This window comes from Pocillopora damicornis, chromosome 13 (genome assembly GCF_964200805.1).
Source record: "Pocillopora damicornis chromosome 13, jaPocDami1.2, whole genome shotgun sequence".
Lineage (NCBI taxonomy): Eukaryota > Metazoa > Cnidaria > Anthozoa > Scleractinia > Pocilloporidae > Pocillopora > Pocillopora damicornis.
In genome coordinates this window covers 13,468,627-13,495,747 of record NC_142682.1, presented here as the reverse complement: position 1 = coordinate 13,495,747, position 27,121 = coordinate 13,468,627, and the positions used below count along the sequence as shown (strand labels likewise).

General features: G+C 38.9%; 1 protein-coding gene across 1 annotated transcript in view; it reads left to right on the top strand.

Annotated features, from left to right (window-relative positions):
- Positions 1-25,292, top strand: part of LOC149035582 (von Willebrand factor D and EGF domain-containing protein-like) — a 44,998-nt gene extending 19,706 nt beyond the window's left edge. Inside the window, exons 10-26 of the mRNA XM_089191307.1 lie at positions 1,220-1,664; positions 2,290-2,567; positions 3,231-3,345; positions 4,680-4,943; positions 5,097-5,211; positions 6,232-6,642; positions 7,238-7,348; positions 7,680-7,790; positions 13,743-13,853; positions 14,043-14,237; positions 16,002-16,115; positions 16,872-16,985; positions 17,610-17,870; positions 18,391-18,491; positions 18,714-18,772; positions 21,721-21,875; positions 24,844-25,292. Coding sequence (XP_089047433.1) covers positions 1,220-1,664; positions 2,290-2,567; positions 3,231-3,345; positions 4,680-4,943; positions 5,097-5,211; positions 6,232-6,642; positions 7,238-7,348; positions 7,680-7,790; positions 13,743-13,853; positions 14,043-14,237; positions 16,002-16,115; positions 16,872-16,985; positions 17,610-17,870; positions 18,391-18,491; positions 18,714-18,772; positions 21,721-21,875; positions 24,844-25,292 — 3,409 coding nt within the window. The remainder of the gene's footprint in view (positions 1-1,219; positions 1,665-2,289; positions 2,568-3,230; positions 3,346-4,679; positions 4,944-5,096; positions 5,212-6,231; positions 6,643-7,237; positions 7,349-7,679; positions 7,791-13,742; positions 13,854-14,042; positions 14,238-16,001; positions 16,116-16,871; positions 16,986-17,609; positions 17,871-18,390; positions 18,492-18,713; positions 18,773-21,720; positions 21,876-24,843) is intronic.
- Positions 25,293-27,121: the final 1,829 nt, after the last annotated feature.

Here is a 27,121-nt window from a genome sequence, read left to right as displayed (position 1 = left end):
TAGCATTTTGTTAAGTGACAGTGCTCAAAACAGTCTTCACTGAAATTTTGCTCCAAAGAACAGTTTGAACAGAGTATGATTTAAGCATCACAACTGCAACTTCTGCTGCTTCTAAATGAGAAAAACAAACGAGTTCTTTTTCTTGTAAGATTCTTAAAGTTGTTGAGCATGATAACATTGCTCTTAACCTTTTTCTTTCAAAACAATACTTACTGTGGCGCAAATTAAGGTAGAGTGCATCGTAATCTTATTGCGAGTTTTTAGATATAGATTACGAGTTAGAAAAAGGAAGACTCCTTATCAGATTTGTAGGTGTAGGAAAAAAGACCTTTGATGTTTGGAAATCCTCAATTAGGTTTATTGTGTATACTATCATATCTTCCTTTGAAAGCTCATAGATGAAACCTTTGTAGAATTCATATTTTATTAAAAAAGAAAAGCTTACCATAACCTTGCAAAAAAGATACAAGGTAGTGGTTTTTATTGTGGTTACTACTTCCTCCAAGATTTTTAGAGGGACTGCTTCAGTGTGACCAGCTCAATCGAGCAGATCAAGCAAGTAAGCGACTGTCCACTAGGCTTCCTCGTCGGTCATCGTCGCGTGTGCTGACGTGTATACAAAGAATTAAAAACCGTGTGGGTTCCCCCTAAGTGTGAACAATTTTGACAAGATCAGGGGACCTGAGGATTGTGTCCCCCTAGGTGTGAAACAATTTTGTTGCGAAATTATTGTTTAAATTGAATTCATTTATCACAGCATACAAAGCGCAAGAGGCCTTGCCGACCAATTTTATCAACACCTTTGTTACGAAAACAAATATTCCCATTTTTTTTCTTTACATCCAGGACCCAGTGGCAATGAATCGAAAGGACAGTGAATTTGTGAATTTCCCTTAAGGTCTTATCCTTAATCTGAACTTTTCGTAAGCTTAATTTCAGTAATTTGGAGTTCGTGACTTTCCATTTACTGTGTATGACTTAAAGTTGTATCATTAAAAGGTTTTTGCTCGTGTAACGCATTTTTCTCACTTGGGTTTGATTTTAACAAGGCCATAACGGCTTTAAATCTTTAAATCGTGTAAATCCGTGATTTAGAAACCTTTTCATTGGTTCACTTATCCTCAGAATAACAACCTCACTCAGCTCTGCATCTACCAGATCATCAGCTCAAGTGCATTTAGAGTACTAACGCATAGGACCCATTTAATTAACTTAACAGATTGGGACCCTCGGCAAGCTACTTCAACCGATTGCCGGAGCCAGTTAATGACACTGCTGTGGAATATGAGATTCCCTGTTCTTGTCATAGGAAAGACAAGAATGGTAAAGCACAATGTGATAAACAGCTCCCAGTGCAGTTCCCAAATGCCATGGATAATACCGTGGGAGAATTATCGCTTTTTGGAAACTCTGACACAGTAAAAAGGGACACACATATCTCAGACGATCTCATGGACGATGATTATACATTATTTAGGGGCTTTGTTGGCTCAAACAAATCACATAGACGCAAACGTGCTTTGTCAAACAAGCGCAACTTTACACAAGAAAATGCAACGGATTACTGCGTGGAAAAGCTCTCGAAAACAGACATCGGCAAATTATGCACGACATTGGGAGTAAATGTTCCGGAAATTGTTACTTCCTGTGCCATCGACTTGGAGGTAAAGATTTTTTCATCTGGTTCCTCTCCCATCCTTCCTTCTTTATATTTTCTCCTCTATCTTTTCTTTTTTTCTTTCTCCCTCTTTTTCTTTGGGAAGGTGTTTTCCCTTCTGTGTTCTAAAGTTCTCACTGAAAACGGTAACAATGTTCCTTCCCTTTGAAAAAGTGTATAAATGCATGAATGAATAAAGGGAATGAATAAAGGGAAGGAAAAACAAAAAGGAAAAGAGAAAATAATTTCAGAGAAGTACCCGATCTGGCGGAAAGTTTTACACGACTGCAAGTGGGAAGCATATCATTGTTAATCATACACAACCTAAGTCACTCGGATAAAGATGAAGAAAACTCTAAGGTAGTAAGTAGACTAAGGTCCTGGAAATAAAGGTGACCGTTTAGTTTGATCTGCACCAGCCTTTGTTATTATAGACTTATTATAAATTTTCGTAAGAACTTTTACTAAAAAGGCCAATCAAATAAATCCGCGCGATATTTACCGTATTGGTGTTAGGTAAAATATTATCGATTATGGATTGTGTAATATCAATATATTTTATTTTTTCGATAAGGAAATGGCAGTATGGCGATCATCTGTCCACCAGCTCCGTGTGTTTATTTTGTTTTCAGGCGACTAACGACCCAACCTTTGCGATTTCTGCAATATCAGTTCTTCTGAATAACTGTGGTCAAATTGTTGGCAGAAACCTTTCATCGTATTCTAATGAGAGTGATGACAATAACCAAGGCGACTCGAGTTCTTCCATCTTGTCTGACATTGCTCAGAGAATGTGTCCGAATGATTGTTCGTTTAATGGAAAATGTGTCAATGGCTCCTGTATCTGTAACGAGGGATTTACCGCAAAGGATTGCTCAATGTCATTTGGAAGCACACCGTCTATATCTATGTAAGTTTAACTTTGTTTTTAGTCGCTTCTTCCGTATGGCTTCAAAACTGTGAAATGATTAATAAAATGTTTATGTAATTTTTCTGAACATGTGTGGATTAGCCCTACAGAAACTTGGCGCAACATTCTTTCAGTTCAATGCGGCTCACTCTCAAATTAAGTTCCTTGGATGTTTCTTAGTACTAGTATTATTAAAATTATTGAATGACTAATTTTTTAGTGATAGATAACGAAAAGGTATAAACTTAGTTGAAATTAAAGCTGTATTCACTTTTGTTGCCTCAGGAGAATCATGACTTTTAAAATTGTCACCATCAGTGACCTGAGGGTCTCAAAAGGGTTGACCGTTAGCAATAACACGGACAAAACATTTAGCCTTTAGGCTTGAACATGGACAAATTTTAACCATTAGTCGTAAAAAAAAATGAACCGTTATTTTTTTTCTTTCAGTTAATCGTTAGCCGTAGAATGGCCAAAAATTTAACCGTTAGTCATAAAAGCCATCACCCTATTGAGACCCTCTGACCTATCAGATGGCCTTGTTTAGCACTAAAGTCTTTGGCAATGTTACGTGACTGTCACGGTATGAAAACTTGATGTTTGTTGCTATTAACCATGCCTCAAGTGAATATCTATCTTTAAATCATATTTGCCGAATTAAAGGTTACAAGGAAATGGTCTCTGTGATAAGCGCCAACGGCCATGCACGAAAGTGACTGTGATGGGAAGTGATTTCATTAACTCGATAAACCTGACTTGTCATATAAAAGAATACAAGGTAACAATTCAAGATTAATAATAGTGGTAATAATACTGATAATTATGACAATGATAATAACAATAATTGTTCAAATACTCGCGCCGATCATGAACTGCCTTCTTGGATTTTGGTTAGCGATTTAGCTCATTTACCCGTTCCACAGCACAGTTACAATTCTCATTTTTTCCATATCTTGACAATTTGTTTAATATTTAGAAATTGCGTATAAACGATCGTCTCCCCTAAAAAAACATTTTCATGTCCTTTTTTTGTTGTTGTTGTTGCTAAATAGTTTTTTGCTTTGTCTTTTTGTTTTAATTTTTGCTTTGATTATTTGCTTCTTTTTTCTTTCTTTTTGCGATACCCAGGGCAGTTTGTGAGCCACGTGTCCCAGCTTTGCGAGTGGGGCCCGTTTGTTATCATAATCATCATGATCATGATCACCATCATCATTATTATTAATATTAATCACAAAAATCACGAATTCCTGGTTTGTGATTGGTTTAAAAAACTCCTATTTCCACCAATTCACCGGCCAAGTTGTTATCGGACGGTTTAGTACTGATCAGTCTGTTATCAGACATTTTGCTACTGGATAATACAATAAGCCAATGTCATTCAAATGTGTAGTTTAAATCAACCAATCATAACCTTAGTTTCCTTTGTGACTCTTTTATCGCAAATTTTCCTTTTCTTTCAGTACTTGGTTATCTTCTTCTTGAAGTCCAATTCGGTCTGTTACCATACTCGTGATAAACAAATGGGACGACAGCACGGACTGAATTTGACTTCAATCAGTCGTGCTGCCATTATTAATTAGTATTGTAAATTTAATGGCGGTATCTGTGGTCGATTATTTAGCACATTTGAGAGCAATTTTTGAACGTTTAGGTTATTACTGGAGGCTCCAGACACAGTAGTGAATTATTTCAATACCAAAAATAAAAAGTAAATGGTTCACCTAAGCACTTCCCTCCTCTGTTGCTTACTCACAAGAATGACAATACTTTTTGGTTTCCTACAGTTTCATTGCATCTCAAAGCAAAATAAGCTTTCCTTTCAGTCATCATTGAAAAGATCTTGACATTAAACTATTTTTCCCTTTTTTTTTTAACTTAGAAATACTGACTACCTAGAAATTGGTGTCCTCCTCATTACTAGTTGTCGAGAAAACCTCAGAGTTGGCTGGCTCTCCAAAACTACTCACGAAGACCAGAGGACCTGGGAAAAGTCAAATCATTAAGATACTTGAATATAAAAAAAGGAAAAAATAGCTATAGCACATATTTGTGTAAAAAGCCTTCACAACTTACTAAATTTAAAACATTAAATGCATTTGAATTACCCTTTAGGTAATAAATAGTTCGTGGACTCCAAAGAAAACAATGCAGCGATTCCCTGGTGTTATGACAGATTTGGTCTTGGTAGAATGCCATTTGCCTGAATCTCCCGTCAAGCACGGCTTCTTTGATGACGGCGTTGAAGGGACTCCCGCAGCTGGACTCACAATATCAGTGTCAAATGACGGCGAAAATCCAAGTCATGATGAATTATCATTTATGTCATACGACTCTGGATGCATGAGTTGCAATATTTCTTCAGGATGCTTTGTCAAAGTAAGTGCGTTGTAGTGTTGCTTATTGTTTGTCTTTATTACAATAAAACATGAACCAGACTTTTTCACGCTGAACTACTGCTAACAATGAGAAATCATGATCATGATGTTGATCGTCATCAACATCATCATTATCAATATCCTTTTCTTTCAGAGTAACTCTTGCTTCATTAATCAATACTGCTTCGCTGCCAACGAAATTAATCCCACTGATTTCTGTTCTCAATGTCTTCCGGATTTCAACAAAAACTCATGGACAAAACGAAAAGGTAAGCTTGTTATTGTATCTTCATTTATTCCTTCCTTCGCTTATTCATTCTTTCAGTCTTTCATTGATCCTTTTTTTTTTTCAAATTAATATTTCTTTCCTTGCCCATTGTCCTCGTTTATTTCTCCTTTCATTTCCCATTTAAGCTCGTCTGGTCCAACATTTTCTCGCTCAACCATTCATAAATTTTTTCAACAATACAGATATTACCCTTTGTGAAATGTAAGGAGCCTGTAGCTCGCATAAGCCTCTTGGTTTCTCTACGGGTTTCCTCGCCACATGTTAAATTTTCAATTGTACTTATGTATATGCAACTCCTTTTATTTAAACTGATTTATTATAATTACAAAGATTAAGGACAAAATAAACGAATGAAAAAATAAACAATTGAACAAAACAATAACAATAAGCCCTCGGTGTGAAGTACATTTCGAAGCCAAAGGCAAGTTTTGATCCGTCGACATCGACAGGTCGTTCGAAAACTACCCTTGCGTCAGGACGCAGCACGCATCAAGTCGCTGCGACAGGTCTCCGAGACAAACTTCTCCGAGTATACTGCTTCAGGAGCAAGTCGCTGTTATAGTTCGCTTTCGTAATTCGTAGTATTTTTGTGAAAAACTTAGCCGTTGTGACAGAATTTTGCCCTTGCAATCAGACGCAGGCTTTCGACTAAATGAGAACTAGCTTAAACCTTGCTGTTTTGTATCAATAACTGCCATTTATACCTATTCCAAGATTTTTGTCTGCATATTTGTCCGATTACCCATTAACTGCTGTTGTTAGAGGTGCTTAAGTTATATTACCCTCCCTTTTTGCTAGGTTTTTACATTAGATTTGTACTACGCAGTATTTGCAAATTCTTCAGGTTCATTTGTACATAGAAAGCATTTCCGGTTGAATTTTATCTTTCCTTAGAGTAGGGTTTCGGCTCAGTTACTAACTACATTATTTGTCTCAGTGAACTCGTCTTTCCTTTAGAATAAAGCGCTATCCTAACACATCCGGTTATCTTTATTTACAGTTAATCTTGCTCCACAATTTACTTCAAACTCTCAGTATTTCGCGGTTTTTCAAGAAACTCTGGAGTTACCTATTAACGTTCTGGATCCGGAGGGCATGCCCGTAGTAGTTTCTCTCATGAATGGAGGTTCGACTGTGGCTATCATACGTGAGAATATTTTGATATGGAATGCGACTAAAGATGTCATGACACATTTCTTCCTCAAAGCTACCGATGCCTGTCAGGCCTTTTCCACGCACAACATCACCGTGACTTTAAACAAGTGCGAATGTCAGAACCATGGAAAATGTGTTCCTCATCCAGATAAACCGAGAGGATCGGGTTATTATGAATGCCATTGCATTCCTGGATTTACAGGAGACAAGTGTGAGATTGACATAGATGACTGTCAATCATACCCCTGTTTAAGAGGTAGTTAAGGCTTTTTTATTTCTTTATCTCATATTTTCCCGCAGACATAACTCTTCTCCGTGAGTTAAAGATTTCTCTGAGGGCGACATTCGAGGAAAACCTAAAGCTTCCAGGAACAGATTATGTTCCAGTGTAGGTTTACCAAAATATTTTTAAACCAAACTATGTTAACTTTCATTTTGGCGGAACGCAAAAACTAACATTTGCAAATAGCTTATAGTCTGAAAGAAACAACAACAAAAAATAAATAAATAAAAAAAAACCAAAAAAGACAAAATTGTAAATTTGGTTATTGGATTATGATCACTAAAATTGTAAATTTTTGTAGTCACTGCAATTTCCTATTAATCTCACTCATTATGATGGTTATGAGGAATAATGTCGTTTACTAAGAAGATAAGCGGAATACTTATTTATAGGTGACTAATAATTATATATCTTACAAGAACAAATGCAAATCTGAAGGTCCTAAATATCAGCGCAGAGGTTCCCTTCTCTCTTTGGTTACCTACACTATAGTTTACCTGCTTTTGTGGTTATTTTCTTGATATCTTCTTCTAATTAAGGATTGATGGTCAGCCTTTTTTCCACTAAGGTCGTTGCGTCGATGAAGTCGATAACTTCACGTGCATCTGCTATCCAGGATACGTTGGAAGGACATGCAATGAAAATTATGACGACTGCAGTTCTTTGCCGTGCATTCATGGTCAGTTTCCAACTTTCGCAAACAATTATTGTGGGGAAAGAGAGGGAGTTTGTTAACAGTATTTGACGTTTTCTAGAATTTTAGAATCTCATCTAGAGAATAAATCTTAGTAGAGATTGATGTTTTATTATTTTGTTACTAGCGCAAAGGATTTGCATTCCTACTTGAGAAGAAAATAAGAATAGGTGAAACTGGTGTGCGCGAGTATACATTTTTAGATCAAAGGATCAGTATAAACTGTTTCCATAGGCATTTAGTAAGCGTGCAATGTAAGTGAATAAAATCTTTATTTTGTTGTTAGTCAAAAAAAGCGCAATTTTGTCTTTTAAAGGCAACTGTACTGACTATGTAAATGCATATGGATGCAGCTGTGAAGCTGGATACACGGGGAAGAACTGTAGTATTGACATCGATGACTGCCAGTCATCCCCTTGCAAGAATGGTAAGCAACATAAATGGCAATCATCGTCTTATCTCGCCTCATCTCCATCCCTCCTTCGTCCCTTCACTCCCAAAAACCTGCACTCTTGCAATCTTACGCTCCCGCGCTGCTGCACCCCTGTTCTGCTGCACTCCTACACTCCTGCTCCCCTTCGCTTCTTCAGAACTCCCCTCATACTAATCTACATTCCTTCCCTACTGCATTCCCACCTTTCTGTCCTTTTGCCTTCCAGCTCTCCTACACTGTAAAATGAAGAGAGCCAAATTGACAAAATTTGGCCCCAATTTGGCCTCCATTGCCAAATTGGCCCAATGACTTGAGGGCCAGTTTGGCCCCTTGAGGTCAGTTTTGGAGTATTCAAGCCAAAAAGGGTCAGACAGGTACCATTTCGACCCCTCCAAAGTCTGAATTGGCCCAAATGAATTCTATTTTTGAACTCTTTCTCAATTTGGCCCTTCCAAGAGCCGGGTACGATTTACCAATTTTGCCCCAATAAGGTGCAATTCTTGAAATGACTGATAATTAACCCAAAATTGTCAACAATTTTGGTTACGTGAAAGTCCCATAACGACTTGAACGACACAAGGACGTAGGGATTCGGGAATGTTATAAGTGCCATACACTGGTAAAAGTAGATCTTTCACTCGGTCGAAACCGGCACAATAAGCTATCGATTGGCTTACTCAACTTCATGCGGGGGATTTTTAATGAATTAAATTTTGTTATAAAAGGGATTTCTCTCCAAAATTCGTCCTTCTTTTTCTTGTGCGTCTTAGCAGCTCCTTCTGCGTATCACATTAGTCGAACCTAGACCGCGTGCGTCGGACACAATAAATTATAGCAGCGAATTCATCTTTGAAGAGGCTGTTTCTTAGCTCCAGTCACATGGAATGAGACCTAAGAAAGGACAAGTAAGTAAAAGAAATTCGCTTAACGACAAATTTGATTGTAACTTTACATACACAAACTTGACCGCTCTATTGATCTCTGTTCGTATCTTATATTGCAGGAAAAGATGGTTGCGATGGCCAAGATCTCCTTGCCAAGATGCAGACGAAGCAAGGCACTACTCCCTATTGTAAAAAAGCGTCCAAAGTTCAATAATTGATTGCAATGAACGTTGAACCAAAATATTACACAAGTTCTTCGTCGGTACGATAATTAATTTTCCCACCAGAGAATTTGACGCATGCATGGTTTGCCTTTTCTCTTAAGCCTTTATTGTTGAGTCTCAGAGGTTTCACAACCAGGGTCATGTGCTCTAATTTTGGCACTGATAGTTAGAAACGGTTACAGTTCGAATGCTGCCTCTGCACAAGATGGACTTAACTTATTTCAAGATTCTCTGATTTTAGGATCTCTCACTCTGAATTCCTAGCCTTTTTCTTGAAAAGATCAACTGGTATTTTTATTTCTATGTCTTAGTTCGTATCCAATTAAGCTGATTTTTTGGCTCTTTCTCTTTCAGCGAGCAGAATCAAGTCCTTCGAGTAAGAGGTTTCAAACGTCGATTTATGATTTAGAAATTAGAAAAGGATCATCCGTTAAGCCCAAAGATCCCGGCTTAACGGACGAGGCGACATAACTGAGCATTGTCTAAGTAAGTTCGTATATAATAAACTTAGCAGGATGGTGAAGAGTACATTATCGATTACTTTCTTTCGATTTTGATTTCGATACAAGGCACCAGTTGGTCAGTTAAAGAGGAGAAATGTAAAGGAAAGCACCCCCAAAAATGATGAGATTTGTTACATTTTTATTGAAATATACTAGATATGTATTTACTTGCACTATGCACAAAACAAAGCAAACCCAATGTTTGAATCTGGTAAATTAAAAAATGAGTCAATTGATAGGATGTTATCAGACAGTTTCATTTTTTTGAAAACAAATACTTACCTATAGGTTCCTCCTAGATGGCTTTCAAAATTCCAAATACCATCGAGGGTAAGAAACCTTTCTCTGCTTTGTTTTTTAAGTCTACAAGCAATGCTTATTAATTCATGAAAACTGTACTAAAACTGAAATGCATAAACGTATGATTTCTTTTCTTGATAAGTACATAAATAGTGTGGTGAAAGTACATCATTGATGATCATTGAACCATAGCTGTCTATTTTCTTTTTATACACAGTTTGTTTACATATATGGAAACTTTGTACTTTCAATAAATTATTTTTCTCCAACAACAAATTAATTTGCTCATTTGTTTATTTTTTGCACAGTTCTCTGCCTTAGTAGAGTTGGATATCCAGGAGGGATATCTCACCAGCAACTCAAAGCACTCTGAGCAGCAGTGGACTGCAAAAAAATGATTGCATAGTATCCTTGTATGGCTGGCAGGATACTAGTTGACGTGGAAACTGAATGGATTGGTACAATACAATACAATAATTTATTTAACCACGCTATCATCTAAGAGCACAAATGTTCGTTCAAACTACGAACGTGCATTAAATCTACAATTACAATAATAAAATCTAGTCCTAAAAGAAAAAAAAGAAATTTAAATACATAATCGATAATCTATGTACACACAAATGTAAAATGTTACAAAAATTACACAATTACACACAAAAACACTTTTAAATATAAAAATTACAGCTGAATTGATCTTAGCTTATACTAAGAAACATTAACATCATCGGCCAACTTAACATCTTCTGGAAGTTTATTCCATAGTTGAGCGCACTTCTAAATAAAAGAGTTCCTCGTAAAACTAAGATTAAATTTGGGAACGCAAAGATTAACACCATTTCCTCTGAAATTTTAAGACGTTTCTCTTATCCTAAAAAATGTCTCTAATGTATTTCGGCCCTATATTCCTTATGCATTTAAATAATAGGATCATTGTTAAGAAAAAAGTACCGGACAGGCGTGTCGTGCAATTAGCGCGCGCACGCTGAAACATTTAACGCTAATTAGTCCGTAAGCAAGTTACGCGTACGATTTCTCGCGTGTGTGTTTTCGCTTTTTTAGTGGCATTTGGTCGCACTTGGGAGATTTTTGTTATCGCTTGCGTTTTTTGAGTTTTAGTCTTATTTAGGAGATTTTCGTTATCGCTTCCGAACATTCAGAGGTTGCTGCTTTGTCCAGCACTCTAAAGTATCCAACTTACATTTGTTTAAGAGGTCTTGGTAAGACAACGATTTCCCGTGCCCTGACAGAGTCTTTAGTATGTAATGATTGGCGTCTCAAATTTTATTGGCCTGACCTTTCCCCACCCCTAACAGGAGGGGACTACAGTATTCTAGATGTGGTAAAATGAAAGACGTATAATGCTAGCATAACGTCCATAGGTACAAAACGCCTAATTCTCCGAAGGGCACTGGTCTTCGCATACGCCTTTTTTAGCTGACTAGAAATATGCTTTTTGAAGTTTAAATGCCATCAAGTTCCACGCCCAAGATTCTAATAGAGGGAAGTGTAGTAACGCCAGAACCATTCAAAGTTACGTCAAAATTGTACTTGCAAGGACCGATCGGAATGGCTTGCGTCTTGGCATTGTTTATTAACAAATAGCTTGCACCAAACCATTCTGACAGGCGGCTGAAATGGCGGCTGAGACCCTGGTTCATAACAAATTGCAGGGCAATGGGCAAGACATCTGATACATACAGAGTAGTGTCATCAGCGTATAATCTCAAACACACGTCCGGGACCGCGTAATTCAAGTCATTAATGAAGTTATTAATTGAGGGACCCCTGTGGAAGCCCCGCCCTCGACTCTGAATAACTTGAGAACACACCGAGCAAACAAACCCTCTGTTTATGACCCAGTAGATAGGATGACATCAAACTCAAGGCAGATTGAGAGAGACTATAGGCTTTCAACTTTGCCATCAGAATATAGTGTTTAATAGAGTCAAAAGCCTTTGATAAATCAACGGCCACGGCCATGGCTGACTCTCTGCTGTCAAGGCTCCCTCTCCAATCCTCGGTTATTTTCAGAAGAGCGGTGCAACAAGAATGGTTCTTTAGAAATCCAGAGAGGTTTTGTGACAAGTGGCGACAGAGAGTGCCGTAAAGTTGATCGTACATAACTTTCTCATAGACCGACACAAGGTGACAGTTCTCTTTTCGATAGCTCTCTTTGACACGGGTGTCAAATTGCTGCACATCCATTCGTTTGGCCAAGAGCGGTTGGCCATCAAAAAGTTAATCAAGCGTGTAATCTCCTCGGCCGGGACTGCTGCGAGCCTCAAGAGACGCTGTAAAATGCCGTCGGCGCCAACCGCCTTTCGTGGATTTAAATTCTCCAGAATCTCTTTCACGTAAGTGGAGCTTAGTGGTTCAAAGGTGAATGGGTGTTCCAACACCTGTCTTGACGCAATCCCACGAGCACTCGGGTGATCACTAAAATTCTCCACGCTGCCGTGGTGGGTTTCAATTACAGCAACCGACGCGAATTAATTGTTGAGCTCCACCACTACATTATCACAATTCCCAAGTCATTGAAAAGGGAAGCTTTACTCACAATTGTCTTATGGGCGTAATTTCAAGCAATGCTTGCACTTTTTAGAAGTGTACTGGTTTAGGGATGAGATCTATTTCAGGAAATGGTTGAATAATGTTAAATATGTATGTGTCTTGTTCTATTCTTTCACATGATGTTTCAAAGTTTGTCTGTTTTATACCACAATTAAGATTCTTAATAACTGTAAAATCACGCACTGTAAAAGGTTTTTTCATAAACAATATCAAGAACCTAATAAATGAGTGTTTGAAAGATAAAGTATGTGGTGTATTTTAATTATTTGACTGTAAGGAGGGAAATCGGTACGAAGAGGAAAAGAGCCCTGTACTTTTGAAGAGGCCTGACATTAGAGCTGAATTGGTCATTTTTAAAGGGGTGAAAGGGCTGAAATTTTGGGGGCGGTTTTGGCCCCTTTAAATTACAATGTGGCTTCAGTATTTTCCAATTTGGCCCTCACAATTGGGTCGATTTAGCCCCAAAAATTGGTGCCAAAAGCAACCCCATTTCAATGGGGCCGAATTGACCCCAAGCCTGTACCAAACTGGACTCACTCGTTTTGGCCCCATTTTTGGGGCCAAAGCAACACTTTACACTGTATATTCCTACTCTTTTGCACTCTTTTCTTCCTACACCGCAGCCGTCATGCCCTTATTTACTCCCCTGCGCCCTGTCTCCTTCGCTACTGGAGTACCGCCCTTCTTCACAGTCGCACTCCTACACACCTGCATACGTTCCTTCAATCCTGAAACTCAACGCTCATTCGTGCCCTACTCTTTTACGCTCCTTTACCCCTTACTCAACCAGCCCATTAACAATTATTGATCAACCTGCTTTTCCGTTTGCCTGTTTGGTTCATTTTTTTTCTTATCTTAATCAATTTTTTTTTTCGTTTAATTATGAAATTTGGAACCTTTTTGTTAGGAATATGTTATGATGTTCTTAATGGCTACACTTGCCAGTGTTACGACGGTTTCACCGGTTATGACTGTGCTGTAAATATTGATGAATGCAAGTCTAATCCGTGCATCCACGGTAAGAATCTCGTGTTAGGCTTTTTTCAAATATGTATGTTAAGTAAATATATATATCATATGTCGGAATATATGTTTCCTGGGACTTATCAATCTAGCATTTACTGTTTAAGTAAACTGCTCCTTCCTTCTTTAAAACGCCAGAACTGATGCTTGACAAATATTTGTTCGCAAGAGGGCAACGGAGATACCAACTCTGTAGAATGATCCCAGGCTGCAAGTTTCGAGAAACATTTCACTTTCGCTTCAGAATGTTATAAATTGCGTAAGCCGACGACTATTACAAAATGCTGCAACCCTCATTCTGACAAAATGCGTAGCTCACCTTTATTACAAAATGCTGTGATACTTACAACAAAATGCACGAGTTATTGCAAAATGCTGTGGGACAAGGATTATTGTCATTATTGCCATAACTTTAACGTTTAAAACATCACCTTTTAGGCACATGTGTGGACCAGATAAATAACTTTACTTGTCACTGCAAAGCTGGTTTCACCGGACCGAAATGCGAAGAGGACATAAATGAATGTCTACAACTGACGTGTGGAAATAGTAAATATCCCTTTCGAATAAAAGAGATTTTACATGCGCAATCCAGGCATTTTGGCGTCCCACCAATTCATAATTCGATTCCCTCTTTGTTAGAATAATAGTCGCCTCATACGCGTAAATCAGCCCCGCAGGTTTTCTAAAACATTCAGTCTAAATTTAATTTCTGTCACCTTTTCTTTCACTTTTTAGGAACGTGTGTTGATCTTGTGAATAATTACACCTGCAATTGTCATGCTGGCTTCACTGGTAGAAACTGTGACATAATGATCGTAAATTGCACCATAGATTCCTGTTATCCAAACGTCACTTGCTATGAAAATAACAATTCTATCATCTGTGGTCCATGTCCCCCTGAATTAACAGGAGATGGGAAAATTTGTAAAGGTATTTTAGTTAAGCCAATACCTCTTGATGACCTATTTTGAGCGAATCGAGTTTTTACCCCTTTTGATATTGCCTCAAGTATTACTTCATTATTACCGTTGCATGACATGCGTTTCTCCGCCCGGAGGAAGATTTCAGACGAGTCGGGAAGATATTTATCGAGGGTTTAGCACTATTGATGTGACTGCCAGACTCCTTAAAGACCTATCGCCGGCTTGCGTTGCTACTGAAAGGCCTCCTACTTTCCCGCGAGAAAAGAAAGATTCTTACCCAAGCGCTAATAATAAGAGCTTGCTTACAGGTTGATCCTAGGGAATGTAACTTACGATACGTATCAGCGGGCCTTGCTGGGGATAAAAGTCCTAAAAATTGGCCAATCAGAGCACGCCACCTTTGATGGGCGTAATCATAACTGTTGATAACTTCGTTTCAAACAAGGCATTAGGTCAAAATCTGAAACTGTGTGACCTATGCATTTACCGTGTCTGAGAATAAACCCTTGTGATAATCATAATGATATAAGAATGATGAAAACCACAAAAATTGAAATGAGTGAGAAAACAAAGACACTGAAAAAAAAGACCACCTTAACTCGCAAAGCTGCATAAGAAACTTTTTTTTTTTTTCACCATCGAATTCTTTAGCATGTAACAAGTGAGCCGGTAAGTACCAGCAGAAAAACCAAAAGAAGGTTTTTAAACGTGCGGAGCGCCATTATTGACGAAATTCTAACGTGAACAGAAATAAAAATAACCAAAGAGAAAATAAAATGAACTGTCCGAGTTTTCAAGGTTTTCGCGCTCAGTCAGATAGTCATTTTTAGTACTTACTGTAATAAAACCCTATCACAGCTAACACTCGTATGATATGTATGGTTTTGTTCAAAACCAAAACAAAACCAAAAAGCAATGATGAAAAATATAACAAAACTGGTACACCAAGTTTTACAATCCATACTCTCAGAGCCCCGAACCGCGATCATTCTAAGGTACATCGTGGCTAGCTCATCATGGCGATCTCCGGTCATCGCAGTGAACCAAGCCTGAAATTTCATCTTCCGCCCTTCAGTCAGTTCAGTCACAACAGCAGAGTTTTTCAGACGTTGTCATCTTGAGAAATCTTCATGTTCCAATGAATTCGACTGTCGTTCATTCATAAAACACACGCCTTTAGCAGTTTGCTTTCTAATTGTTACGTTTGTAAACTTGCGTCTTTTCATGAGCCACGATTTGGCCGGAATTCTCTGAATATTTCACTTTTAGATTCTGTCTTTAGACTTGAAAAGATCAAAGCAAAAGAGCTGACTTCGACCTGTTGACCTATTTCGGTTTGTGAACTATTTCAGATTGGAACTTTGATGCTTTGACACTTATTGGCAGCTTTAATGTTAATCAACCGATCAGATTATTCGCACTATACTAATAAGAAGTTGCAAGAAGTTCTAGCCCAAGAAGTAAAGAGAAAACAATCAATTTCGTCTCGTGTTTCGCCCTATACCTCTTTCGTATTCGAGCTGCTTCCTGCGTGCTTTACAACAGAATAGAGCACACTCAAAACTTCTTCAATTGAAGACTTCCACAATCGAAGACACAAATGAAGTCTACGTTATTTACATCGTAAATAACGCATACATAATCTCTTGAAATATCAAATTTCTAAGTAGTTTGTCATCGTGGAGCTCACAGCGATATTTAATTAAGAAGAGAGATTATTTAAATTTTTTCGTTGAATCTCTCTTTTTCATCAGATATCTTCTCTTCGCAGACATCGACAACTGTTTAAATCACACGTGCACTAATGATGGTTCCTGCGTGGATGGTGTTAACAGTTACTCATGCAGCTGCTTGGAAGGATTCACAGGGGATCAATGTGAGACAAGTAAGTATCAGTAGCATCTACAGGGTAATTGCAACACTTAAACATAACACTCGTCCTTTCGCGACTTCTTGAAGGCATGGCTAGCCGAAACGTGTTTTTCATATTGTTGAAATGGCAATCTTTCTTTTTTTTCATGCCAAATCTACGAGCATACGCTATAACAAAATCGGCGGTTAAATGATCAGGAAGTATGGCTGAAGAGACACTTCGGTTGGAGGTTTGTGCGATGTGAGTGTACGAATGCCTTCCATCAGCTATTTCGTTTGGCCTGTGTAGCGATACTTCAGCATTCGGAATAAGAAATCACTGCTAAATCCTGCATAACACAACTCCAGGGCGGCATTTACGGCCTTAAAACTCACCTTATCTTAAAACTCTCCTAAATCTTTTCAATTACAGCAATCTTTACTTCTTGGCTACGAACACATGATTCAAAGTTTGCGCGAAAAGTTGTGAGACTTACGCGCGGTCATTTCGTGGTTTGAATAATGGCGGACGTTGGATAGAGGAAAACAAGGCTTAAAAAAAAAAGACCTCAATTCGAATTTTCGACCTAATTTTGATGGGAGTAGTAAGCAGCCGGTAAGGATTCTAAAAAGTAAAACATGAAAAACGCTTGATTTGGTGTCCGATACACCTCACAGTTTTAACTTCTAAATAAGTAGTATGTTTTCACTTCCTTTTGTAAACGTTTCTCTGCCTTTTTTCTGCAGCAAAAAGATTAAGCTTTGTTCAAATAATTCGCTTTTTTCACAGATATCGATGAATGTGTCAACCACACATGTGCCAATGGCGCATTCTGTATTGATGGTCTCAACAACTTCTCGTGCAATTGTCGACCGGGGTATACGGGAGAACGCTGTGAAACCGGTAAGACTAGGTCTGCGTCTTGACTACGTCCTAGAGTCTATTTGTTCTAGATTTCTGTCATTTAGTTTTGATAGTGAAATTAAAGGAGCGAAGCCTATGTTCTGATTGGCTACCCGAGCGGGCAAGATGGGCCTCACCTTCAACCGCTGGGGATTGCCCAGAAAAAAAAAAGGAAAAACAAAAGTTACCAAGAGACATACAATTTTCGTAATTTTTGGAGAATTTCAAGGATGAGTCGAAAAGGCAGCAACAGACAGTAAAGAAAAACGAGAAGACACTTAAGACTCCCGTGGCTTTATTGAACCAAAAAAAAAAGGTTGGCTTTCTTTCCTTTCTCTCGAAATAAACAAGTCATTCTTCATTCTCAATGCAGAAAAGTCTTTTTTGCTATGTAGTAAATCCTTTATTAGCCAAGATTGTTTGCTAAAGATGGCTGAATATGGGCCTCTTTTTTCTTCTCTGCTTTTATGGACATCGACCACGTCTCGGTTTATAAAAGCGCAACAAAAGACCTCGGCCAATATCAAGCCATGTTGTTTTAACGCTCGGTCAATAACGTATATCTAATGTGCATATTTGAGACTAGATATGATATCCCTATGTTATATATTTTCAAACCCACAGCTTTTGCTATGCGTTCTACCAGTGTGGTAAGCGCATATGCAAGTACAAAAGCAGCAAGTTTCCCATCAGTCAAAAGAAGCGTACTTTCCGCAGAGATGTTGATCAATTCAAACACAGAGTCCATTGCTATACAGCATATAAGCGCCACATCTTCCTTTAAATATTCTATCGTGCCTTCCACTGTAGCTCAACACATTTCCACAACCGAAGGCCGAGACAAAACGACAACATCTAAGCCTACAACAGAGGACTACGAGGAGGGTATTTGTAAATTTTATCTTAAATCAAGAACTTTCTTGCGTTTCTATTGGCCTAAGAGAAGAAGTGCCTTTAACACTTTCTCTCCTAAGATCTCAGTAGTAATTCTTCTAAGTTTGTTCTATACAATTCTTTTGATGTTAGCTCGGATACTTTAGTATTGGATCAACCTACAATCCCCTAGTTGATATTTTTCTCTATTTTAATTGCTTGTCTGCTTGATTTTGTAGTGATATGGTAAAGGGAAATTCGCTCCTGGTCACTCATAGCAGTTGAGGGCTTGAGCGGCGAAGTTTTGTCCAGTTTAAGCACTTTTCAGTACTAGTTTAAATGTGTTATTAATTTATAACATAGTAACTGAAATGATAGTTTTAAGATTTTGATATTGTATTTTATGGGGGAGAAAACTCCATACTTTTTCAGGGCTTTCCTTCATAGACAATTTTCATCTCTTTCTTTCTTATGCTGCAAGGTAAAGTCTTCAAGGATTCCTAATAAGGGATGCACTGATCTTTTCTTCCAGAGATTTCGGTTGAAATACGTATCGAAAGAACATGGAATGAAGACCTTAGAGATGAAAGCAGTACATCTTACAAAGAGTTAGCTTCTGTAATTGAAGATGAGGTGCGTTATCATATATTGATTTATTCTCCATCCTACCTTAAACAATCAATAGGACTACCTTCCTCCTACTCGATTGTAGGTTCCTCTCGGCACATCGAATCCTGGTAGGCTATTTTAGTTCTTCCATCATGGTGAACTGTTATGTGACCAAATTCTGGAACAACTTTAATTGGCATTATTCTGTAGAAAGAAACGTTTCTAACATGTTATTGGAACTTACAGATACATAAACAGTATTCCGCGGACAAAAACTTTATTGGAGTACAAATCATAGCATTCAGGTATGCAACAAGTTTGAAATTAAGGAATGAAATATTGACATTTTTTTTAATGTAGCCTACGTGTAGCCGTAACCTCCCTCCCCCGTCTACGAAAACTTGACACTAATCTTGTTCTGTGACGTCACTCTAATCCATAAAAAATTATGTAGCTTGATAATATGTTTTGTGGCACGTGCTAGCGTGAAAAGTAATCGAGATAAACAGCGACATTGAAGTTAATCCATTTTCCATTTCTCGAGTTAATGTTCAATTCCGTGTTCAAATGTATACTTTGATTTAGGGATATAGGAAAAGACTGTGGGCGATTTTAGGTATAAGGTAGGAGGAGGACCATCGCGCTTACGAAACTAGATTTCAACGTCCAAGTGGTTTTTGCTTGCATTTATAAACAGTGCCACGGTCGTCGAAGAAATTTGGATCATTTGTCTCAGAACCTCAAGAAAAAAAAGACATCGGCCTTTTCACTCTTCATGGTGGCCATTGTACTTTTTCAACTTAGTTTTTTAAAGTCGAAAGAATCGCTGTAAGAAACAACCAGCTTTAATTTAATAGCTTCGCAACACCGTTTGGAAAGAGGCCGAAATTTGAAGGCAGATAATCCTCTTGGCTCAAGTCCATTAAAATAGTGCACCTGGCATTCTATGAGAGATTTAACGGGCGGCACAATAAATATAGTGGCGCGGATTGATTTTCCATAGCCAGTTGGTAACGAAACGGAGACATCATTACTTTCGACCTTGGGCTTTCTGCTGTTCTTCTTGGAATTTCTCTATCCCAAAAGTCTCGTGAACTTGCCTTTTAACCTCGTCGTAGATCGCTGCTGTCTGAAAAGTTTACCATGAAAGAATTCTATTCACCATCTTGAATAAAGGCGGTAAGTTTCTAAAGAAACTGGGGGAGAGTATAGCTGGTAATTTAATGTTACCAGCTGAATTGAAAACGGAAATTGGCCACCGTAAAAAGTGAAAAGGCTGACGTTTCGAGCGTCAGCACTTCGTCTATCGCTCTGACGAAGAGATAAAGCTCGAAACATCGGCCTTTCACTCTTTACGGTGGCCAATGTACGTTTTAAATTCAGTTTTTTACACTTACCGTATTTATCCGTGTATAAGTCGACCTTTTATAGCCGAAAAATCAGCCCAAAAAATCACCCTAATTACCTGCTATTCACCATCAGGTTTGTTAAGGTTACTTCCCACCTTCGAGGATGTCCTTCGGGAAAAAAATCCGTACGCGCGCTAGTTTCACTAAAATCGAAACAAACTATACATCAAAAGAAAGTTTAATAACTGCAGTTTACGATAACAATATAATTTAAGCGACTTTTCTTTTAAGGAAGTGTCAGGAGCTGGTAAGGCGTGAAATGACCGAAGGTTCTTCTATTGAATTTCTCGAGTATTGAATGCCGCAGCACGAAATGGCTAAACAGAGCTATACACAAAGCATCAATCAACTAAATTGTGTCTGGCTCTTTCGATGTTCTGATTGGTTGATTAGATGTTTGCATCTAAAGTTGGAGTAGCTAAAAAATGCGAGGCGTGTTGCGTAAATGAACGCCACGGGTCAAATATTTCAAATATCAAAATTTTCCGACACGCTTTTGTTTGTCATTATTCCCAAACTATTTTGGCAAAAAAAGATGAGAATCGGACAAATCTATATACCTTATAAATTCGCTTGAATTTGTTGTATTCCTCCCAAAATCAAATAGGAGATTTTAGCTCATAAAGGTTCGCAAACAACTCGCGCCACGCCAGGAGATTATCTCGCCTCCTGAAGCCGCAACCAATGGGGTAACGGGACCTCCTGCCTTCAATGGCGATGGATCAAGATTTCTCGGGGAAAGTGGCACTCTGCAGACACCTTTTTGTCTATCTCGATCGCTCAGTAGAGCGTTGAGGAGGACGACACAATAATGAGCAAAGTTGGCAAAAATGAAAAAACGGCAAATGTGCTGAGGAACAAGACAACGAATCGACAAACGGCATTCGAAATTACGATTCGAGGCGATCGTTAATGTCTTTTTATTAAGGCTGGTACTTGCATAAAGAAAAGGAAACCTCGTTTTCAACATTATGTCCGGCAAATTTTTGTTTGACGGCGACTTCTTTGTTCGAAATCTGGACGCCAGCGTGGAGTTCCGCCTGTATTATTTGCTTTCACAAAGGATTTTTTTTCTTGACAGAATTGTACTTTCTTTCTTTCTGTTGTTTTTTTCTTTCTTTCTTTCCTTTTTTTACCAAGGATTTCTTCCGATTTTGATTTTTCCATGAGATCTTTCCATAAGCAAAGAGCTTCCACGTGTGAATTTTTGTAAACAGCGCGATGTAATGTAAGTATAGAAATAACATGAAAATTGAGCCAAATCACGAGCTGTTGGCCTTTTTTATGCTAGAGACGTTAAAGTTGTCTAAGACGTTAAAGTCGTCTCGAGACGACTTTAACGTCTTAGACAACTTCAACGTCTCTAGCATAAAAACGGCCGTTGTCGCGACAATTCTCCCACGGAATTCGCGCAGGTCCGAGATTATGACACCTTCTTGATTTATTAACTTTTGTTTGTAAATATGTTTTTCTAGATAATTCGGTTGCTTTTTTTTTTATTTATTTTTTTATGGAAACGTTAGCTTGAATGTTTGAATTCAGTTCGTAAAATATAACAAAAATCGATTTTTTCGGCCTCTGAAGGTGGAAAATAACCTTAATACGTAAAAGAAAACTACCAACTCTAGCCAATCAGAATTCACAAAAGAATCGACAAAGGGGGTAAACCAATAAAAAGTGATGATGTATTTTGATGTAAAAGAGTGAAGTCACAGAACACGATTCGTATCAGGTTTTCATAGACGTTCCTTCCCTTCCGTACCACCTTACATTTAAGCTATTTTTAGTGTCAACTGCAACTTTTTTAACTGTTAATATCGTTTATTCTGTCTTATTTCGTTTAGGCCTGGAAGTATTGTTGCTCAATTTAAGCTGCTCTTCGAGCAGAAATTCTCCGAAGACACTGCATTAGCTCCTTTAAATGAGGCTGTTAAAAGCGGAAAACTTGGCTCTTTGGCGGTCGATCCCGAATCCTTGAAAATTTTGAAAGAAGAGGAGGGTAATTTACAAACTATTAGTAGCATTAACGGTAGTAATGGAAATAGTAATAATAGTTGCAGTCACGGAGGCAGAAGCAGGACCAATAGCAATACTAACCACATTATTGAGAGTAGTTGTAAAACCAACAGTTAACAGCAGTAGTACCTGAGGCTTTAGTACTACGAGGAGAAGAAAAAATTTGAATTTAAACCTTCGCAGCCTTGCAATTACACTCATTTATGAGAAAGGCTTTAGGAGCAAACCGCAAGGCAAAACCCTAAGGCGGCTTGACACTGTCTTCAGTGTCATTCCGGCAACTCATACGACGTCGTTGATGTCAAGTGGTGACGGTCATTGTCGTTCCCTTGGGTTCCCCAATTACGTGGAGGGGGAATTTGTTGAATGGGCAACAGCCGACCCTCCACATTACTGTGCCCAGTCTAAGGGCTCCACTGGAGAGGACACTCCAGCGTCATCCCTAGGTGCCGCCACAACGCGGGGAGTGGCAATTACCGGTTATAAGCTCACCTGATTGGTTAATGAAAAAAGCGCCAGGGGTCACTTCCGACGGAGGGGGAGATCATTGTAATATCACCTTATCCGGCCGCAATTAGCAAGATTCCCAGTGTGGCTTCCGAGCTGGCCGATCAACGGTCGACATTATCTTCTCGTTAGACCAGCTACTGGAGAATTACCTAGAGCAACAGTAGTTTACGTGTAGCCGTACCCTCACCTGTTAGGAGTAAAGGAAGGGAAAACCTGATACAAATGGTGTTATATGACGTCACTACAATCTATGCCAAATTATGTAACTTGATAGTATTTTTTGCGACGCGTAAGAGTGAAAAGTGATCGAGGTAAAAAACAACACTGAAGCGAATTCGTTTTTCATTCATTATTATATTAGCTATTCAGTGTCCGCATTCAAATACATAATTTGTTTTTTAGGATATAGAAAAAGATCATAAGCAATTTTGGTATAAAGAAAGAAGAGGACGATGTTTGATTGGCATTGCGCTGACAAAACTAGATTTTAGCGTCCACGTGGTCTCTGCTTTCATTTGTAGACTGTGCCACTGTCGTCGAAAGAAGTTGGATCATTTGCCGCAGAGTCTCGAGGCTTTACAGATTTCTTTAAGAGATAGTTATGCCGTAGGTGTGAAGAAAGAGTGACTCATTTCTCATTCGAAAGGATCGCCGTAAGAAACAAACCTTTAATTTCTTAGCTTAGCCGCACCGTTCGCAAAGTTGAAGGCGCACAATCGTCTTGGCCCAAGTCCTTTGAGATAGTGCACCTGGTCATCCATGAGAGCTTTAACGGGGGGCACATTAAATATAAAGAACGGTATATTCTAAATAAGAGAGGCAACAGAACACTGGCGTGGCTTGTTATGTTGAAGATTTTCTGTACTCGGTTGGTAAAGAAACGGAGACATCGTTTCCCTAGAAAAACGTATCTATGGATTTGAGCTGTTCTTCTTGAAATCTCTCTATCCTAAAAGTCGCGCAAACTTACCTTAAAACCTCGTCGTAGATCGCTGTTGTCCGAAAAGTTGACAGTGAAGGTACGCTGTTCACCATCTTGTTCATTAGTAAGAAAGAAAACCACTAACCCTAGCCAATCAGAATTCACGAAAGATTCGACAAAAAGGGTGAATCAATAAAAAGTCATGTAAGCGGCTCTACGTCTGACGCCTTCTCTTTCAGTAGAGGACTGAAGCAAGGTTTCCGTCCTCGCTACCACACTTTTTGGGATCTTCCTCACGATTCTCCTCCCATACGCCTTCAAGGACTGCATCGAAGGAGTCTGCTTACACACCAAAGCTGATGGCAAGCTGTTTAATATCGCCCACCTCTGCACCAAGACGAAAGGCACGGAGAAGCTCATTCGTGAGCTATTCTTCGCCGACGATGTAGTCTTGCCCTCACCTACGGAAGAAGGCTTGCAGCAGCTTCTCAGTCGCCCTACACATGTGTTCAGGGAGCTCGGGCTGACCATCAGCCTACGAAAGACCAATATAATGGCACAAGGCACAGATTACCTCCCAAATATCGCCATAGGTGTGGGCACAACCTGGAAAACATGGATACTTTCACCTATCTTAAATCTTCAATTTCCAACTCGCTCTCCATTGCCACAAAGATTAAAGCAGGATCGGCTTGGCCAGGTGAAGATGGCCATGTGGCGCATCGCTATCAAGGACTGAACATCTCCCTGAAAAGAGACGCAGGAGGAAGGTATTATGTCAGCAACCTCAGTAAGCGTCTTTTTCACTTAAAGCACCTGCAGGAGGGACTGTCATTGGCGTGCCAGACTCTATAGCCACTTGCGAAAATGCAAAAAACAAATCCAACGGACGCTACCCCATCGTCTTCCAAATACGGACAAATGACGACTAGTATTACAAACTGTTGCGGCTGGTCGACGCCCAGCCGTCGCCTGGGTTCCTATACGGGACATCTAAGTTTTTCGTGCATGCGCGGTGGCGGGATCCCCGAACGGTGCCACGAGGCCGCCGAGTTAAAACCCTTTTTTATCGTTCAGTTTTTCGATTTCTTGGTCTTAATATTTGGTTAAACAATGTAAAATTTGTACAAGTTTTCTCAAAGCCTTCGTGAAGGATTTTGGATCCAAGTTTTATATTTCAAATGGTTGGTCACCGTTCGCGGCAACGCAAATAGTAACCGCAATTGTAACAGTAGCAGCATTTTTAACCGTAGTGGTAGCAATACTAGCAGTAGCAGCACTAACAAAGGCAATGACAGCACCAGTGGCAGTGGCGGTGGCAGTCGCAGTCGCAGTCGCTGTCGCAGTCGCTGTCGCAGCATCATTCGCAGTCGCAGTCGCAGTCGTAGTCGCAGTCGCAGTCGCAGCCGCAGTCGCGGTCGCGGTCGCAGGCGTCAGTCATGGTTAATGAATTGATTTATGAATATTACTCATGCTATTTTGTTTATTTACTAAATCCGTCCATCGTTTCTTTTCAAAGATCCAACGGAGGATGCGAAAGTGAAGATTCCTTATCCACTCATCATTGGTGCTTCCTGTGGCGTGATATTTGCCCTCGTGCTCGTTAGCCTTTGTCTGGTTCGCCACTACCGACGTCAAAAGAGACTTCACTGCCAGCGTGTTTTAAACGGGATGCCTGCTGAAGTTCCTTTCCCTAAGCCAGAGAAATATGAATTGAAAAAAGCGCAGTCTAAGGAGAACACCGTCAGTCACGAAGAGTTGGGTATCTGGAAAGACTCCAGTAATTACGAGAAGTTGCACTTTTCCAAAGGAGGAGCTCTTAACCAGGAAGTAGGCATCGTCAATACAGCTTCTGATTACCAGGAAATCGGCAAACTGAATGATCATGGCCACTACCAGGAAATCGAAATGGTAGGTGGCCCCGAACGATACCAGGAGATTGGCATCTTTAAGAGAGCTGGAAAATAATGAGCGATAAAGGTGTCTTAATTTTAAAATGGCCTCTACAAAGACGAAATTTTTTTTTTCTTCATCGCAGCTCTTGAAAGAGGTCTCAATGGGGTTAATCTTAAAAATACAGGTACAAAGTCAGTAGTTAGGAGTTTAAAAAATGGCAAACTTAAACCGTTAGTTTTAAAAATAACCGTTGAAGCTTTTCTTTTAATCGCAAAGAAAGGAGTTTAATCGTTAGGCCGAAAAATGGCTAAAATTTTTAACCGTTAGCTGCGAAAGCCGTCATCCCATTAGGACCTATTGGAAATGACATAAGAACCACTTTGCTGCCATTTATAAAGTGCAAAGTTATTTGATTTTTCAGTTAGCAAGGCTTTTCACTTTTATATCAGTTTTGTTTTATTTAAACAGCCTTTAGTTAATTTAGCTGAGCAGTAAAAACTATTTCGTGATCGAAGATGTAATAATGTAGCGGATTCCATTTTCCAATTTTTAATACCCCTGTTATACAAGGGGGGTTTTTTGTTCTAAAGCAGCTGATATAAAAGGAATCCATCATTTCCTTTATGTTTTTCGACAGTGAGGGGGGAGCACCTTTAATTTCTACTTCATAGGTTTGATTACGCTAAGGATAATTAGTATTCTTTGTTATTGCCCGAAGCGTAGCTGATGTCAGAGGAAGCTGATTTAAATGACAAGCTTCGGGTTTCGCACTCTTTAGCCGTTAAGTTTTACGCAAACGATATAGTAAGCTTTGCTTTTGTTATTGTATAACCTTTCAGCCAGTAACCTTCGCATTTTGCATACTGATATTTTGCTGAATAAAATTACACTTTCTGTTTAAAAATAATTCCTCTATTTTCGATGGTGTTTCTCAGGTAGTGGGGATGTTAATAAAAGCGGGATTGGGGGATGGGAAAATTAAATGGGAAATTGAAAATGGGAAATTACTAATATTATCTTTTAATTTTATGTTTATTATGCGGAATACAATTTTTTCAGGATCAGAGACAACATCCTAGGAACGGAAAAAGTTGATGACGGTGTAAGAAGTGATACATTACACCTAAAGAATGTTTTAAAACCAAATTTTATGCTGCGCACAAATTCGACGAGGATCTGTTTCGGCGGATCTTACACAACATTTTACATTTCTTCCTCAATACCAGACCGATAGAACTAAATTTTCAGCAATGTCATTGGGAGCAAAACAGTGCTGTCATTATGGCACGAAATTTTGCAAATACCACACCCAGTTATGCTAATGCTTCATTGCATCCCATCTCAAAAAATAACGAGCCAACCAAATTTTATCACGAAGCCTCCCATGGAATGGTGTTATCTGAGATTTTTGAAAAATGCCCACCAATTGAGTAAACTCGATATCGAAGCCTTATCGCAGAAAATGGCAGCGCACACTGGAATCTGTAATAATTGAATAAAGGTCTCCATAGTAGCTAGACGAATATGAAAAAGGCGTTGAGTATTTAACAACATAGTGAATGCGAACATGAAGTAATTAGTTTTCTTGTCAGACATGATCCGAGAGAATGGATGATGTTTCAGAAAAATAATCAAAGTTAGAGCGATAATTACCTTTCTTCAAATGGTCTAACTCTAGTTTACGACCTTAAAATTTGAATTCGTCTTTGGGAATGCGGCGATCGAAAAAGCATCTAAAACCTCCATTAAACCTGTCACGCTGCATAAAAAATATCTAGGTATCCACTCTTTAGTATTCTCGAATGGAGGCTCGATAGGTTTCAGTGGCTATCACAAGATGTGTCAGTGTCTGCACACAGCTCACTTCACCTTTAAAATTATAAATTTGCATAGCAAATTGT